This window comes from Mixophyes fleayi, chromosome 7, assembly GCF_038048845.1.
Source record: "Mixophyes fleayi isolate aMixFle1 chromosome 7, aMixFle1.hap1, whole genome shotgun sequence".
NCBI classification, from domain to species: domain Eukaryota; kingdom Metazoa; phylum Chordata; class Amphibia; order Anura; family Limnodynastidae; genus Mixophyes; species Mixophyes fleayi.
Genome location: NC_134408.1, coordinates 141,869,881 through 141,887,322, shown reverse-complemented (window position 1 = coordinate 141,887,322; position 17,442 = coordinate 141,869,881). Strand labels below are relative to the sequence as shown.

Sequence of the window (17,442 nt, the reverse complement as noted above, 5' to 3'; positions counted from 1 at the left end):
CTATTTTTTCACACCTTTGTTACACTGACGGAGTCTTTATACAGTTTAATTTACAAGTAAATGTATCTCTCTATAGGAGGGGAAGTGCCAAGTTTATTGCACTTAAATTTTCTTGTATGCCCCACTTTTATTTATTGCAAAGAATTAATCTAAATAATATTATATATTAAATCTGTTTCCAAGAGCCTTTCCTTTTACCCCAATATAGATCTAATTTTTTTGCCACCAATTTGAGGATTTAAAATATTCGGGTCTGGATTTGGGTTTCCAGATATGTCCCTTTCATTAGTCTTATTTATGCCGTTCCTGTAGCTGGATCTGTTTTCATTCCTTTAGTTAAAGAAATTGGATTTGGATAACAAAATGCGTTACCATATTTGTACAGGTATGGGATATATTGTCTGCAAACCAGGTATTCCGAAAGCTCTGAAAATCGGAAACAAAAAATAAGTGCTACGCATTGAATGTCCTACATGTAGACATGATATTGAGCATCGCCTCTATATACACTGTGAGGAGCAGTGATGGACAGTATATCGGGGAGGGAAATACCAGGTGAAGTGTATGTAAATAAGGGGGGCGTTTTTAAATATAATGTTGTATATGAGATTCGTGGTTGTCCAAATTACAGGAAAAAAATGGAAAATCAGAAGAATTTCAGATAATAGATCTTATGCCGTTTACTTTTATTTTTATTTTAAATCTAGATGACTTGCTGTAGAGTTTAATAACATTTTCTTCCTGTTTCTAGTATGCATTGGAACGGCTCAAAGTCCTGTGTGAAGAGGCTTTGTGTAGTAACCTGTCAGTGGAAAACGTTGCCGACGTCCTTATCCTAGCAGATTTGCACAGCGCAGAGCAGCTGAAAGCACAAGCAATAGACTTTATTAACAGGCAAGTGAGATCTTTCAGGGTGGTCTCCATGTGTGTTGGTGTTCTGGGCATTGTGACCCAAGACAAAATGAAATGCATTTTCCTAGAGCCTTTTACTGTGTGCTTCCTCATTCCTCCACCACAAGTGGCTATAGCCGCATTCACAGCATTTGTGCTTTGTGTGTGTCTAAACGTGTTCTGGTTGAGGACAAAAAGTTCAAACAATAGAGCAGTTCGTGTCAGTTATGCTTGCTGTGACTGTCACTTATCATGCACCTGTGTATAAATCCAGCAGTCTTGTCTGTAGAAAGCATTTATTATAGCTCAGAGACTAATTAACTCTGATCTGTCTTTCAAGATAGAGAAGCACCACCGTTTGAAGAAGTCAATATGATAGTGTCTGCTTTCTCTAATGATGATTTAGTAAAACTGGGGCTTCACCTTGACAGAATTCTATCTTCTAGGCACAGTTTGGATACAACATAAAGTGAGCTCATGGCTGTGTTGATTACAGTTATATCTACACAGCTGATCTGTTATACATTATAAATCTCTGAAGGTAGAGTTCCCCCTTTAAAGTGCAAGTAATGCCATTTTTTTCATTCATATAAGAGGCTGTGTATTACTGAGCTAAATAAGATATATGAAATAACTGGAGTATTTATACTTCACTAAATATATCATCCATGCCCTCTCTCTCACTCTTCTGCAGTAGCCTGCCTTGTTGGGAGGGGAGGCCTACTTTAACACTTCAGACACAGAGTGACTGACGACTGGTTAGACTTGTCTTGCAGAAATATACTGTTGTTATTGGTGGGTTCATCCACTGGTATAGAATCGGTGATATATAGTTTCTCCGATGACCATTAGATTTATCTCACGATATGGGAGAGGCTTCATTTATCGTTAATGGAGTGAGTGATTGAATACTATAATTTTTATAGTAAAAAGTATAGTATATACGTTGGAACGCCATTTTAACACAGAACAATGTATATTATCTTATTGTTTTATATCTGATCATTTACATTTTTGAGGTTCACGGAACCTTTCTATAAGGGTGTATAAGGACCAGACAATAGAAGGGATCCAGTTGGCTCCTGGTTGGCCACAGCACTCATCCAATCAGTAGACAATTGTCCTTTTTATTTTTGGTGGGTTAGTGGGTCTTTACATATCAATACATCAGTTAACCTCCGTTTTAATATTTAGCTGTGTAATTGACACTGCTTTGAGAGATTTATATCTCTGTATGCTGTGAAGTTGTTGTATTCACTTTTCAAAGACTGGAATTTACAATCCTCATCCTCTCAGGCAATGTTACCCCATAACGTCCAGGAGGTTTGCAAGTGCCTAATAAAAAAACAAAAAAACTAATGGTGAAAATAAGAGCTACTAGCTCTGTTTTTGTATATATTTTGTCTCAGTTCTTTAACGTATTGTTTTCTTTTATATTTAGATGTAGTGTTCTCAGGCAACTGGGTTGCAAGGATGGGAAAAACTGGAATGGCAAGTGAGTGTGCATGTATTTCCTATATTTTATATATTGTTACAAGACGGCTATGTGTATGGTGTTACTGCACTGTACTTAAGTTCAGTGACTAATTATGTGGCATATTTTTTACAGTAAACAAAAACATATGATTCTTTGCCCCAGGTAAAGGTAATAGAAAAATTTTGGCTCACCCAGTATTCTTGAGAATACAGCACATGCTTTCACTAGGACCCAGTGACTGATAGACTACCTTTCAAGTGATGTCACTGGATCCTAGTGAACCGATAGGCTGCATTCTCAGTGAGGTCACTGGTTCCTAGTGAGCCGATAGGCTGCATTCTCAGTGAGGTCACTGGTTCCTAGTGAGCCGATAGGCTGCATTCTCAGTGAGTTCACTGGTTCCTAGTGAGCCGATAAGCTGCATTCTGTGTAAGGTCACTGGTTCCTAGTGAGCCGATAAGCTGCATTCTGTGTAAGGTCACTGGTTCCTAGTGAACCGATAGGCTGCATTCTCAGTGAGGTCACTGGTTCCTAGTGAACCGATAGGCTGCATTCTCAGTGAGGTCACTGGTTCCTAGTGAGCCGATAGGCTGCATTCTCAGTGAGGTCACTGGTTCCTAGTGAGCCGATAGGCTGCATTCTCAGTGAGGTCACTGGTTCCTAGTGAACCGATAGGCTGCATTCTGTGTAAGGTCACTGGTTACTAGTGAACCGATAGGCTGCATTCACAGTGATCCATGCTGCTCACATAATAGCTGCTTCCAATGTGCATAGCGAAAGGTTCACTTTTAAGTACATTTAGTTACATTTGACTGGTGTACTACCTGTCGTGACGACATTAAAATACTGTGTATAAAACATTTAAATGATTATTGTCTTTGTAACTGTGTTAAAACCGTAATGGCCATTTTTATTCACCTCTCCAAAGCTACAGTGCCTGGGGCTGCTCTCCTGCAACTTTCATTAAATACCGACTGCTTTATGTGTATTTCAATGAGTCCTTTACATCATCCACACAGATTTGTTTATTTTTTGTTGCCCTTTAATACAACACTGCTCTACTCTATACCCTGCATACAATTATATTTACCGAGCAAGTCTGTCATGTTCAAGGGCTGCGAATATATATATATATATATATATATATATATATATATATATATATATATATATATCATATAAAAAAAAAAAAATCTGCTTGGATGATTTAAAGGCATCACTGAAAGACACAGAGAGAAGCTTAAAAGTTAAAACGGAGTATTTAACAGAAAGTTGCAAGGGGGTGTGTAAAGTTGTCTGAAGGGGGAAACGTAAAAGAGGCTTGTGGTGCTTTTGGTACCCCCACTAAAATATCTTGGTGTGTTTAATTTTCAGTCAAGCAACAGACATAATGGAGACGGCTGGCTGGAAGTCCATGATCCAATCGCACCCACACCTAGTAGCAGAGGCCTTCCGAGCCCTCGCGTCCGCACAGTGTCCGCAGTTTGGAATTCCAAGGAAGAGGCTAAAACAGTCGTGAATCGACCTGTGAACTTTTGTTTCTCTGTGTCCACCTATAAAGGACTTTACACTCAGTGTTCTGAACTGTTCTACCACACGAGCTGAAGCATTCGTTCCGTTCCTCTCCGGTTGTGCGTTGCCACAGGACCGAGGACACTGCTAGCCTTGGCATTGCGGATGGATAACTTGGTCTAATCCACAGCTTTAAATTGGACTGGTTGTTCTCTGATTCACTGAATGGCCTTAAATTACCTTCAGCAGATCCGGTCTACATTGTCATGTATGCCATTTAACATGTTTTTGTTTATGTTGTTTGTTTTTTTAACAAACTGTGCCTTGTCGTTTGACCAGGCTATGCAGGATTGCACTAACTCCATAATGCGGTAATAACGCATTTACATGTTTTGGAAGGATAGGCTTCATTTTTTTTTTTAATTTGTCATTTTAAACCTTTTTATTTTTCTCTCCATAACTTTTGATTGGCTTCTTCCATGTTTTAAATCGCAGTAAGGTGACTTGTTGCTTCCCAGGGCATGCTGGGACTTGTAGTTTCACAGCAGCTACAGTTTACCTGAGCCTGTGCTAATCTGATATCTTAGACGAGGCTGTAAGAAGAGAGAGCACTTGAATTCGTTTGTCTGCGAGTGCTGCTGATCGGCTAGTGTGACATAGTGCTATTTTTAGTTGCCAAAAGTGCAACGTAGAGGCCCAATTTTTGTATTTTTATTTTTTTCCATTGACTAGCATGTGTGCTAATAATTCTATAGCATCCGTAAAAGAAACGCACAGTAAAGCGGTATATTTGTGTTTCTTTGTTTACAATCCAAACTTCGCTTTTTGTTTTTTGGTTGTTTTCCACCTTGTATTGTGACCCACTAACTAAAAAAAAAAAAACAATACCTTTGGGCCGATCAACTTTAGATATGCACTTTAAAAAACAAACAAACAAAAAAAAAGTTTTATTTGATTGAGAAGGAGATACGTGAAAATACTGTGTGCAATATGATTTTAAACTTGCTGTATGGGCATAGAAGAGCAGCCGTTTGCTTCGTTTAGGAATGGCATAGAAATATTATATTTTAGTTACACATATGGCATTGTGGAAGATATTGAAATTATGCAGTTATGTCAAAAGGTTGAACCGGTTGTTCGAATTGTTTGTAGTTGATGTAAGGTCATCCACCGGTTCTTTAATAGGACGAACCTGTGTGCTTTGTTTACTATGTGACAGATTTAACATTAGTGCACAATTGAGGCTTAATCATCTTGTTGCCCAGCAGATAATTGCTGGGTTCTGTGGCCTGGCAGGCTGCCCTTACCGTTGTCGCTTCCTCCATATTTGTTCAGGGAAGAGAACATTTAATTTCCAACTATCCCTTGTTTGCAGTTGAGAACCTGTCTTATGTTGTCTGGTGTTATAGTTACTTAGGTTAAAAAATTACACCGGTTCGTTGAGTTTAGTCCTCCTTACGTTTTAATGGCGTCGATTCCTAGTGAATTGTTAAGCTGCATTCATTCTCATTGGTTTAACCCATAATATGACTGCTTTCACTGTGTAAGGAACGTGTGTACTTCATCAAGGGCCCGCTCATTTTCTCACCGTAGATTGTAGTACCAGGTTGTAATGTTAAATGTTAAAGAGCAGGTTGTTGCTACTGGACCCGCTCTAAAAAATTTTCCCGCCGTTCAAATGTCAAAGCAGTCAGTTAACTCCTAGCCAGCGTCCATGTTATCGGTAATGATGGGAACTGTTAAAGAGGGGACTTGGTTTATTTTTTTAAGTATACAAAACATTAAATGGGGTCCTTGTTTTGTGTGCTTGGGCTACGTGTGACATCAGCGTTGCCGTTTATGTGAGGCTTTCCATATAAAAGCCCATTAGTTGAACATTTGATGGTACCCTGTTTATTGTGTAACATCTGCCTGTCTTATCTGTTGTTAAAGGACAGGGCCGCTTTTGGCCATTCCCTTTTCAAATGCAATGCATATCGCCAAACCTGTATAGTTGTGATCTGCTCCTGGGACCCTTTCTTCTGTGCCAGGTTGATCCCTCATTAGTCATTCTTAAAGGAAGATCCGGTGTGTACAACTGCCCACAGCGTAGCATGCTTTCGGCCTTGAATCTTAGTTGGTCGGTCCACTACCGTACCTCTTTTCAACCTTGCAATTTCGATTTGAGTCACAACTGCAATAATAAAAGTTTTGTGACTTTCAAACCTGATTGCTTCAACGCAATGACGTTGAGGGATGGCGATGTTGGGTGTAGGCCGAACAGTACTGACTTTGGCCGGTTTGGCACTTCATGTTGTCCTTTGTGGACTCCACATTTCTTAAGAGTTATTTCTGGATCAAATGAAGGTGGACCCCATAAGAGGCATTGCAAGCAGTTCTCTGAATTTTGGATGCTGAAAGTGAGCACATCCTTTGAAAAAAAAAAAACATATATTTCCCTTTACGCTATACTTAGACTTCAACACATATTCAGGAGTTTACATGGGAATAAGTGTTTCTGAACAAAGAACCTGTTTTTTCATCAACTCTACATTGGCTGAGATTAAATGATACATCAGACATATAGCCCCTAGGAATGAAATAACTATACTTTGTAAAATGGTAGAGGGGTGGCTTTAAATTGCACCTCCCCATAGTGGAAGCAGCCATTTTTAGAATGCAGTCTGTCAGTTTACTGGCACCATGTGCCACAAAGTTCCTCAGTGATTTCATAGGCTGCCTTCTGATTGATATTGGTTCACCACACAAAATGGCTGCCTTCATTGTGTGGGTGCTCTTTAAGAAGGAATAAATTATATTTGAGCAAAACATCTATTGTAATTACCCCTGTTTTTTAGTCAGGAAGAAGAGATCTAGAAAAAAGCATGACCAGAGACCTATGAAAACATAGCAACCAATCAGATGTTTGCTTTCATTTTCTAAACTACTAGCACAATGGCAGCTAGAGCCTGATTGGTTGCTATGAGCAATGCCTCTTTTTCTGCGCAGTTACATGTGGAACACTTGGTTATAAGTAATATTGTTTGTAATAGTCATAAAGTCATCATAACAAGTTTCCGAACTAGAGATATGTTTAGCTTGTGTCCTTAATTACTAAACCTTAACAAATTTATTTCTAGACCTTAAAGGTTTAGAAATAGACTGCAGTTTAAAGCTCTATTAGGTTGGAAAAAATATATATAAAGAAATTGACGTCCTTCCACGCAAAATGTTTTCAATGTAATTCTTTTTAAATTATACTGACAGCATTTAAGGATCTTATGAGACTGCTGCTACCTTTTCAAAGATCTAACTGTAATATTCACAGATATATTTGCTAAAGTTTTTTTGTGGAACTTATTAGAACTTGAAGCTTTTGTTTCACCAAGATGTGTTATCTTTAAGCCCGTTAGCAGACTGTAGAGACAGAGGGAGCTTAGGCCTGCTGGTGATGAGTTGCACTACTCATCACATTGTCTTGTACCTTTTGGTTCAGTCTTGACTTGGGAAGTTCTACAGATATATTTGAGAATGTTAACAAGAGAGTTTTGCATATTAGATCAACTACTATAATATGTCTAGTGGCCCTTTAAATAGCACGTGCTGGTTTTGACTAAATGTTCGGAAGCAATTTCATTTTCAGTTGTATTACAGACTTTTGCTGTGGCCTGTAGCAGCATGTGGATCTTTTAAGTGTTTGTCTGCTTTGGGACAAGCACCGTTTTAGATAGTACTCCCCTCCATTTTCTCCCCGTGTAGATATTTGGTGAAGAGAGGGGGGGGGCGGGGGGTCCTCACAATTACATGATCGCTGGTCAAGGATTGAACCGTTTGCATGCCTGGACAGGATTTGGGTCATTCAAACCTGGCATAAATGTGTGTATTGAATAAGGCTACTGATTGGATAACCAATCAGGCACCACCTTCCCATCCTTATCCCTGTGAACTTCATAGGATGCTTCTAGCTCACCTTTTGAGTAACTGTGTCCAGGATTCAAACAGTAAAGATCAGCGTCAATGGGAGGGCAGGGTCCCAATTTGGACAGCCCCTTTTTAAAGCTAAAACTTTCTCTTATTGAGGAAAAAGTGTGGAAATTATATTAACTTCCCAGCATTTAATAGAGCGAAAAACACAATTTCAGGCATGGTTTTGTGAGTGTTACCAAACAGTCTGCCGCGTACAGGCAACTTGTATCTCGGATCTGATGTTCATTTCATGTCCTGTGTCCGTGTCCATTGTCTATCTGTGGAATATTTCATCCTACTGTTGCATAATAACCGTTCCATCTACTATATGAAACTCAGAAGTCACTCTGTGCTTATTCATTGTTACTTATTTATTGAAAGAGAGAAGTTTCTCCATATTTACTAATACTACTCTAAGTTTAAGAATGCTGTCTAGCTTCCTTCGTCATACGTGCTGGAAAGTGTAAGTATTAAGTTAAGAATACTAAGAGCTACTTAGGAAATCTACCAAATCCGTTATATTGAAGGAAACTGTTAATGGATCTAATTTATAATGCATACAAGGGATTTTGTTTTGTAGGCTGCATAACATTTGCTTAAGATGTGGTTTTTAGTTGTTTTTGTTTGTGGGGGGGTTGGGAATGGGTGTTATTTGGTCCTAACCAAATTGTATTGGTAAATACCTTGTTCTAAAGGTGATTTTGAAAACTCCCTCGTTCAGTATCGCACAGAGCCTGATGTTGTAAATGCATTGAAAACAAAAATATCTATTTCAGGTTGCTTTGAAATACTTGAAATATGGTTAAAAAATTATATTTTCATCGTCTGTTATTTTCAACTTTAAAAAAAAAACAAACACATTTTGTACCAAAAATGTCAAACACTGGGCTGTATGTATATGTATAATTGTAGAGGTCAGCTGCATTTACAAGATGCTTTTGACTTAAAATATTATTGACTTGTTAAATAACATTTTAAGTCTTATGTTGGCTGTTTGAAAAATGTAAAAACATTATTGTCCTTTGACCTATGCGTTTTGTCTTTCTTTCTGTTAATGTGTCAAGCCATTTCTTCTTTTTTTTTCATTTCCATTTATGAAAGCTGTAATTACATGCTCTTATCTATTAGTGCAGGTTGTTTTGTGAGGAAGAGAAAATAGGATTAAAGTCCTGTTACTTTTTTTTTTTTTTTTTACAATATACTTCAGATGTGTTAAACCTTTCATATTAAGACTTTTATTATCCAGAAATGTCCAACAACCACATAGGAAAAATATATATATTTGCTACTGCTCTGTCATCTATAGTGCCATGGTCTTACGGCCACTTTGAGGAGCTCTGCTACAAATGTTAATGTTAGGGGAATATCATACATAAAGGCATAATCACTGAGCTCCGCCTCCTGCGCTCTGAAGAGTGCCACTATACAAGGTTATGATCAGAGGAACCTTATGGTCACAGATAGCCAACTCTTAGTCACCGTGAGGAGCTCTGTTACAAATGTTAATGTTCTTGCGGGCACATGCTGTACAAGGTAACGTAGATGTGAACACTGAGGTCATCCTTCTACAGACTCTGTGAGTCCTGTTACTACCCAAGGTAATAAGGAGAGATATCAGGGGCAGAGAAGTGAGTACATTTTAAATCTGTTTTAATAGATTTTAGCCCTTAGGTTTTTATTTTCCACCCCCTTCTTTAGTATGTTGCCGTCTGTTGAAAACTTTTAGTTGAAGTGTTAAACCATCCAATGTATAACTGTAACCACATCTGTTTGTTATAAGGTACAAACCAAATCTTAAAGACAGTGGTAAAACTAAATGTCATTAAAGCAAATACAATTGTTTTTTTTATTTTTGCAATTGAATAACCACATCCATATTATACATAAGGCTAAATAGTGTACATTGATAAGGTTTCTATACTACATACAAATCATTGCTCCCGTTAACCCCTGCTTTAATTATGGTCAATTCCAGAGTCACAGACTAACATTTGCCGAACGGCTCTGCGGATATTTATTTTGGTAACTTTTGGAAATCTTTTGATTGAAAAAGAAAAACGTAAATCAAGGTGTTGCATAAGGATTCACGATGATGTCCAATAAGCTTTAACCATTTTGTGTTAATATTAACAATTGTTCTCCATCATTGTTTTTGTGGTCACGGACGAACGTGAATTAGACAGTGACATCACCTATAAAATAGATTGCTAAACGTCTGTGAATTGAGAGGCACTTTCAGAATAAGTTCAGTTCCATGGCATGTATTAGATGTTGTAAATAATAATAAAATAATAAAAATATTTATTGCACCTTTCAGCAGGTAGTGAAAATAAGTGGTCACGGACTGACGTTATGAAAAAAACAGTTTGTAAGTTGTCCGAAACTGCATTTTCCCTTTCTTTTTGAGTTTAAATTTATTGAAACAATATTGTATTCACAGTCTTATAAAAAGAAAAGTAGAGACAACACAATATAAATTCTTAATAATAAATATTATTAATATACATTATTAGTATTAAACAATATTAATACAAAAACACTGGTAATTTGACCACTTACAAACTGATTTGCCAGGCTCTTCAACTTGTGGAATTCTTCGTGCATGGTCCGCTTCAAGGTATCCACTATGCCATCAACTAACCTTTACCATGTGAAGTGGCAAAAAAAATGCCATTCAACAGGGATATCAAGGGAAGTAATCATATTTAAATTCTATTATAGTGCGTTTGGAATGTTGCCCTCTGAGAGTCTAATAATCTTAATCTTTGGGTCCCCAAACTTTGTCAAAAACCAAACACAAGCCGTATACAGTGTAACCGGTTTATGGTTTCAGTGTGCGCTTTAATCCTCGTCTTGGTGAATGATTGAAACGTTCCACTGGCCTCTCAACCCCTTCCTCCTCTGTTTTTAATAATGCATACAAATAATCTGCCTGCTTCCTCTTCACAGAACTTGTGGAAGCTGCTCCTTTTTAGCGTCTTGACTGCATCAGTTCCTGCTAACTAAACACACACAGTTCGTCCTTCACTCTCCCTTCACCACTGCAGATAGATTATTTCACTTGAATCGACTTCCTCTTCAGCAGTAATTCAAAACTCAGCCACATTGCCCGTGCCCACGTCACACTTCTGTAGTGCACAGTCCTTAACGTCACTCTTCTGGCACACAAGATACTTGCTTAACTTCAATTGTGGAACGTTGGGGAAGAATTGTTTGAGAGAGGGTTGCATAATTTCAATATTGGCATGAAAAAAAAGGCACAAACAGGTTTGACAGGGTTTCTGACACTGTCCATGTATCAGCAATTGGTATAATTGCATTAAAGTATTATAGTTTATATAGCTTCATATCCCATTACATTGCTTTATTTAAGTTACACAAACCATTTTTGAGGTTAAGTTCAGGTCACATGTACTCTGTTCAACAACTTTAAAGAGCGATTTAGATGACTTGGAACCAATATTGGTTATGAACATTGAAATATTAGTTTGTGACCAACAATTTTAATAACTGCCTTCTTTGCTTTTGCCTATCTTTACAGAGTTATGTAGGACTAAGAAAATACAAAGTTTCAACTTTCTGTTAATCAGAACGGTTTTATACATTTGAAAAATTGCTTTAGTTGATCACAGACTAATTGAAAATATACTTAATTATAATGCAAAATTTAAATACCTCCTTCTGCTCCGTATGCATTAAAAAACATGGCATGCTTCTTCAAAGTTGTAACAACTTGATAAAATGCAATGCATTGTGGGAATCCAGTGTGCCAGTCTCAGTTAATTAGCTGTAAGATGTGTTGTGCCACATCAACACATCTCAAAATCACAGGGGGATTAAAATAGAGGTAATGTTTTACTTTTATCAGATATAGACTAAATTTAATAGACTAGACAAAATTCCCTTGTCAAAAATGTATAATATTTTATCTTCATATTTGATAATTAGATTGTCGCCCTTATATTCTGAAATGGCCCTTATACAGTCTGATTCCTCCAATACAGGTGATGACAAAGGTAACCGATTTGGTTATAAGATCCTGTAAGGGTGTAAACTTGAGTAGGGTAACCTGCAAGTACTCTTGAGTAAGCAGTATAGAAAAAAACCCCAAAAACGACTGTTGATATAATGGAGCTGTACATTATTTGGAAGCTCTATCATACCTGATATATTCAGGTTGTGCACGAGGGTAAGACTGAGAGACAGAGTAAGGTTGCAAGTGTCTAGAACAGTGTTTGCTAAGCTGTGAAACTCCAGGTGTTGTGAAACTACAAGTCCCAGCATGCTTTGCCAATATATAGCAGCTTATTGCTGGAAGGGTATGCTGGGACTTGTAGTTTCACAACACCTGGAGTGTCACATGTTAGCCAACACTGGTCTAGAAGGAACTTCCCCTAAACACAAACTGAAGATTGGTGTGGCTATACTTTAATAGGTTTTCACATTTACATAATAAAAGGATGAAAAGAAGAGGAAGCACATAGAAGAAAATGGATCTTTGCTCTAAAGCTGAAGCCCGTGTGAAATAAATTTTATTAAGAAGCATTGGATTTTCATCAGTCAATATTTTGTGTCAAACATAGGGCCCTTTGTCAAGACAGTGCAATATGTGTACATACAGACCTTCCCTTTAGACCCCTAAAGTTTCAGCCAACTGCCCAATGCGGCAAATGCATGCCAGCATGTCTGTACTGCACCGTGTACTGGCATTAGCTTTTCTTTGAAGAAACATTCATTATATGTGCTACCTATTCTTTTTGTCCTTTTACTCTCACAAAAAAAAATATCACATATGTTTGTTTATTTTATTTCGCACTTAAATATTACGCTTTCTAAAAACAGTTGTAACCTGGTGTTCCTTAGCATATGTTTTAAATCAGAGTTCAAATATATAATTGATTCAATTAATTACATTGATATATTAATGATTGTTGACCTCTCCTGTGCTTTTGGGTTTATAGGGATTTGCTAATAACTTTCAAACCTGTGATCACTAATTAATGGGGACCTGCTAATTGGTCCAGAAAGTCATCTCTTCTGCGAATCTAATGTCGCGGCATCATTTAGTTTCCTGTAATCGTCACATAACCTTATGGACTGATCCTTTTTGGGTACTGCAACCACTGGGGAATCCCACTGGATTTAAGTTTTTACAATTATCCTCAGCTCTATCATTCCCTCAATTTCCCATTACAAGTATGTCTTTATTTCTGCGGACATCCCATAAACTTTCTGTCTTAAGGACAGCAGGGCCCTTGTGTCCACATGATCTACTGGTAAAGTGGTTTTGCCTGACTGCTGTAAAAACTAGCTTGGCAAGGGGCAAGAATTTTAATCTATTGAGCCTTCTGCTTTGTAGGCAGTTGTTCGTTAATTTTGGCTATCTTGCAGGCCTCCTTTTCTCATAGTATCCTCTACCAAGTCCAGTAGGCGATCACCATTTAGGCCTTTCTTCTGGTATGCTGTATAATAGCAATAAGGAGGATTCTGGAGTGTGATAAACTTGCAAGATGTTGTTGTGATAGCTATTCTGTGCTTACCTGCTCCATCTAGGGCTACCACAAAACTTGTTCTGTCTAAATGCCTGAGAACTTCCCTTGCCCTGTGCCCATAGAGGTGCTCCTGAGGAATGTAGATTATTGGGGCATCTCTCAGTATGCAAAAGGTGTGCTAGATACTTCTCCTAGTCTTCTCCATGAGGTTCTACTAAAGTCTTAAGGATCCCATAAAATTATTCACACATCCCATGTTGGTGCGGACTGGCCAGAAAATGCTGAACATTGATTTTTTTAACAAAGACTTTGCATTGAATTGTACATGAACTGGATCCCCTGGTATGTGAGCATCTCCTGGGGGAATCCCACACTTGAAATGATCAGGTTGTCAGCTACTGTACCCTGATAGATGTGTGGCATCAGGGTATATAGTGGCATAGTACCTTACCGGCAGGATGAGCTGTTTTCTGGAACATTGGCTTACCAATGGGACTGCTTCCACTCTATACAGTACACCTTCTGGATATCACTGCTGGAAACAGGTTGGCCTGCAGGGCATTTCAACTGCTTCAGTGAATGATGAGATTGCAGAGCAATAATAAGTGTTCCTACTGCAAAATATCAGTGGCAAGGGAATCTGTGTGTGTGAACACGTTCGTTGTCTCACTTAAATCCAGTGCAGACGTGGCAGCAGCTATGGGACCTGGCATTTGAGGTGGGGCCATTGATGACCGTGCATCTGCTCTGTGGGACCCCTTTTCTACTCTCCTGAGATGGAACTGAAGTCCTAACTGGGGGTGAGTATCGTATGCCCCGGCATCTGCGCATGCTTAGAAGAGCAAACAAGGTTCTGGTGACCACAGACACATTAGGAACACATTCTGCTTTTATACCCTTCTCACTCAGATTTAGTAAATTTGAAGGGTCGCACACTGGGATCTCTGCAGATCTAGGACACAAAAAGAAAAAAAAATCTATGAATGACTGCAAAAACTCTTGTTCACTTCTTTTAGGTATAGCTCCCTGTACGTTGTTGGTGCATAGATTCTGATGCTCCTACTCTACACTCACGTTCATTGGGTAAATGTATCAAGCTGAGAGTTTTCCGGCAAATTTGTATAACCAATCAGATTCTAGCTATCATTTATTTAGTACATTCTACAAAATGACAGCTAGAATCTGATTGGTTGCTATAGGCAACATCTCCACTTTTCAAACCCGCCGGAAAACTCTCAGCTTGATACATTTACCCCCAGGTCTCATTGCTCTACTCCCTCTACTCCCTAGATACAGTGAGTAGTTAACCAGACAGGTGCCCCTGCATATGCAGATATAAGAAGATTAGTTGTGGAGTTTCCACAAGCATGATAGCACAGTACTGTTAAAGTTGGCAAATGAATGGGCATCAGACAATCTCTCCATCGAAATAATCACATTTATTACATATTTTCCTCCTGCACAGTTCTTGGTTGCATAATCACAATTACATCACACAGTTGTCCCCAGAGCTGACACTCGCTGATCAGGATAACTATATTCTCACTCCCTCTCCAGCTACAGTCCTATAAGGGAATCATTACTCTCCATGATCTCACTTCTGTTCAGGGTATCACTTCCTAGTTAGTTATACTACATTCTGCCTCACTCAGTACCTGCAGGTACACATGACCCTCTATTAATGCCTCCATGCTCCTCCTCAACATCAACATTTATAGGGCTCCAAACTCTAAAATTACGCAGAGCAAGGGCACATTGTTACAAAAAACAAATATAGTAATCATATAACAATAAAATAATTCATAAACCAGATAATACCTAGTCGTAAACTAGCTTAAAATAGATATAACACTACCCTTAGCTAACACAGTAAATACAGCATACCATATGCAGAGTACAATGTAATAGACTGACAGGAGACAAAGGGTACCCGTAGGAGCTTACATTCTAGAGGGAGTGCTTCTGTCCTCTTGGTTCACTGTCAGACTCAGGGGGAAATGCAGGATTTGTAGAGGGGGGGGGGTGACCAGCATGCAATGGGGTCGTGGCTATAATATTAGTCAGTGTTTGGATGCTCTCCAACTTTCCTATCCCCATAATATACATGGGCAATGCTTTCTCTTTTCAAGTAGAGCTGTGTGAAGCGGGAGCAGGGTCCAGCCACCTCAATTATACAGTGCCCCAGGCTTGGATGGGGGTTTCCAGGCACTAGGTGAAACCCCCCCCTCGGTTTGCCTATGAGACTGACCACCAGACTTGGCCAGTCCTCTGTTATCTCTCCATTGCTGTCGGCAGTTTTATCACCTTTTCTCACTCTCATTGGCTGGATTCTGGATCCTCCTCTCGGAACTCTCCGACTCTCTAATTTCATGTCACAACTTGCATGTGTATGGCCAACATTACAATCTACAGGGTATGACATGCCACTGGGGAACACTGACCAATCCGGTATACTCTTAGTCATCTGCCACCGGAATATCCTTCTCTTATATTGTAATGTTTATGTGTTTTCTTTAACCGTTAGACAGTTGTGTATTAAGTCAAATCTATGGTCTCTCTTTTTGACTTTTCAGAGATCAGCATTTTTTTTCTCCTACTAATTAAAGTCTTTGAAGCAATATAGTGCAACCTCATCTTCCTTTCTATAGCATCACACTTCTTTAATTTGAAAACAAATTAGATTTTCATTTGCCCGAGATATTACAAAATGTGTTTACTAGTAGACATGATTGCTGTCTGCTTTTATGAGGCTGTCACGGGATAATTGAAACCTTCTTAGCGTTAATTAATATTGTCACACATTTTTGCAAAGTAAGAATGATCTATTGTTCAGTGTCACACCAGAGGTGGCCGTCGGTTCCTGCGAATGTCTTATTAGGGGTGAAATTCAGATTTTCTATGAAAGTTCTCTGTTCAGTTCATTGTTGCGTTATATCAACAGTAGACAATAATGTTGGATTCCCATATAAGATTATAGTAGCAAGTGTTTCAGTTAGAGCAATTGTAAATGAGTTAGGCCGCATACCTATTAGCATCTTACATCTGTTTTTTAAGTTTAGTAAAAATCATACTTGCCAACTCTCCCGGAATGTCCGGGAGACTCCCGCATTTTGCGTGAGTCTCACGGACTCCCGGGAGAGTATGGCAATCTCCCGCATCTGCCGAAGTGGGCAGAATTAGGGCCAAAATACCATGATTCTCCCGGAATCGCGGGTCCAAAATGACGCGATTTCAGAGCCCCCCGCACGCCCACCTCCCCCTCGGCAGCTCCCGGAAGGCATAGAGAAAAAGTTGGTAAGTATGGTAAAAATGTATATAAAGTGCAAAAAGTAATGCCAGTGGATTTTAATTTAGAAATAACGTAGATATATACAGTATATATTGTACACATACATATGTAGTACATAAAAAGCTGTGAAGAGATCTTAATCTTTGTCAACCTCTGACATGATTAGTAGACTACGGTAGCCGGTTTAGGATGCGCCTTATCTATCCCAGTGATGGATAGTTAGAGATAATATACTTTACATTTGTTTATACAAATATTCCCTGCCCTCATGTAATATTTTCTTTTGACAATACTTGAACCTTCTCTCCTTCATTCATGTCTTGCATCTTCTCTCCTTCATTCCTGTCTTCCTTCAAATTTACCTCCGCTTGACATTATACAACATGAATTACTTCTAACATCAGCCATGAATCTAGCCCTGTCTCATGCATCATCCTGTAAATGAATCTTCTCACATGAGAAAACTGAGACAGAGTGACATCTATCCATTTTCTCATTAAAAAAAAAAAAATCATACTTAAAACAAACGCTTACCGATATATAATTTAACACAGTGGTAATTAAAAGGCTTAAATGTTTTGCTTTCTTTGTCTTAAAACTTCCACTCGGGTATTGTAACTATAGAGCGCAATGTTATTCTGCGAAATGGCGAAGCAGAACTTGATAATTGTATCATCCTATCTCCTTGAGATACAGAGTTCCGTCAGCCTTAACTTACCTCATCTCTAATTATCAGTAATAACGCACTCACTACTGTAAAGATATAAGGATAGAAGTCACTTCTAGGCATTCTTTGACCCTTATAAAATGGTCACAAAACTCCAATGTGACTTTTG

The 17,442-nt window shown here is 38.6% G+C and overlaps 1 protein-coding gene across 2 annotated transcripts in view; it reads left to right on the top strand.

Annotated features, from left to right (window-relative positions):
* Positions 1 to 17,442, top strand: part of SPOPL (speckle type BTB/POZ protein like) — a 76,381-nt gene that overhangs the window by 14,163 nt on the left and 44,776 nt on the right. Inside the window, exons 8-10 of one of the 2 annotated variants that reach the window (XR_012678315.1) lie at positions 752 to 894; positions 2,333 to 2,386; positions 3,743 to 5,469. Coding sequence is in view for 1 of the 2 variants with exons in the window: in XM_075180938.1 (XP_075037039.1) it covers positions 752 to 894; positions 2,333 to 2,386; positions 3,743 to 3,887 (342 nt within the window). In the remaining variant the exon portion in view is untranslated. Of the gene's footprint in view, positions 1 to 751; positions 895 to 2,332; positions 2,387 to 3,742; positions 8,852 to 17,442 lie in introns of those variants that run through there. The other variant, XM_075180938.1, reaches the window with a different exon arrangement.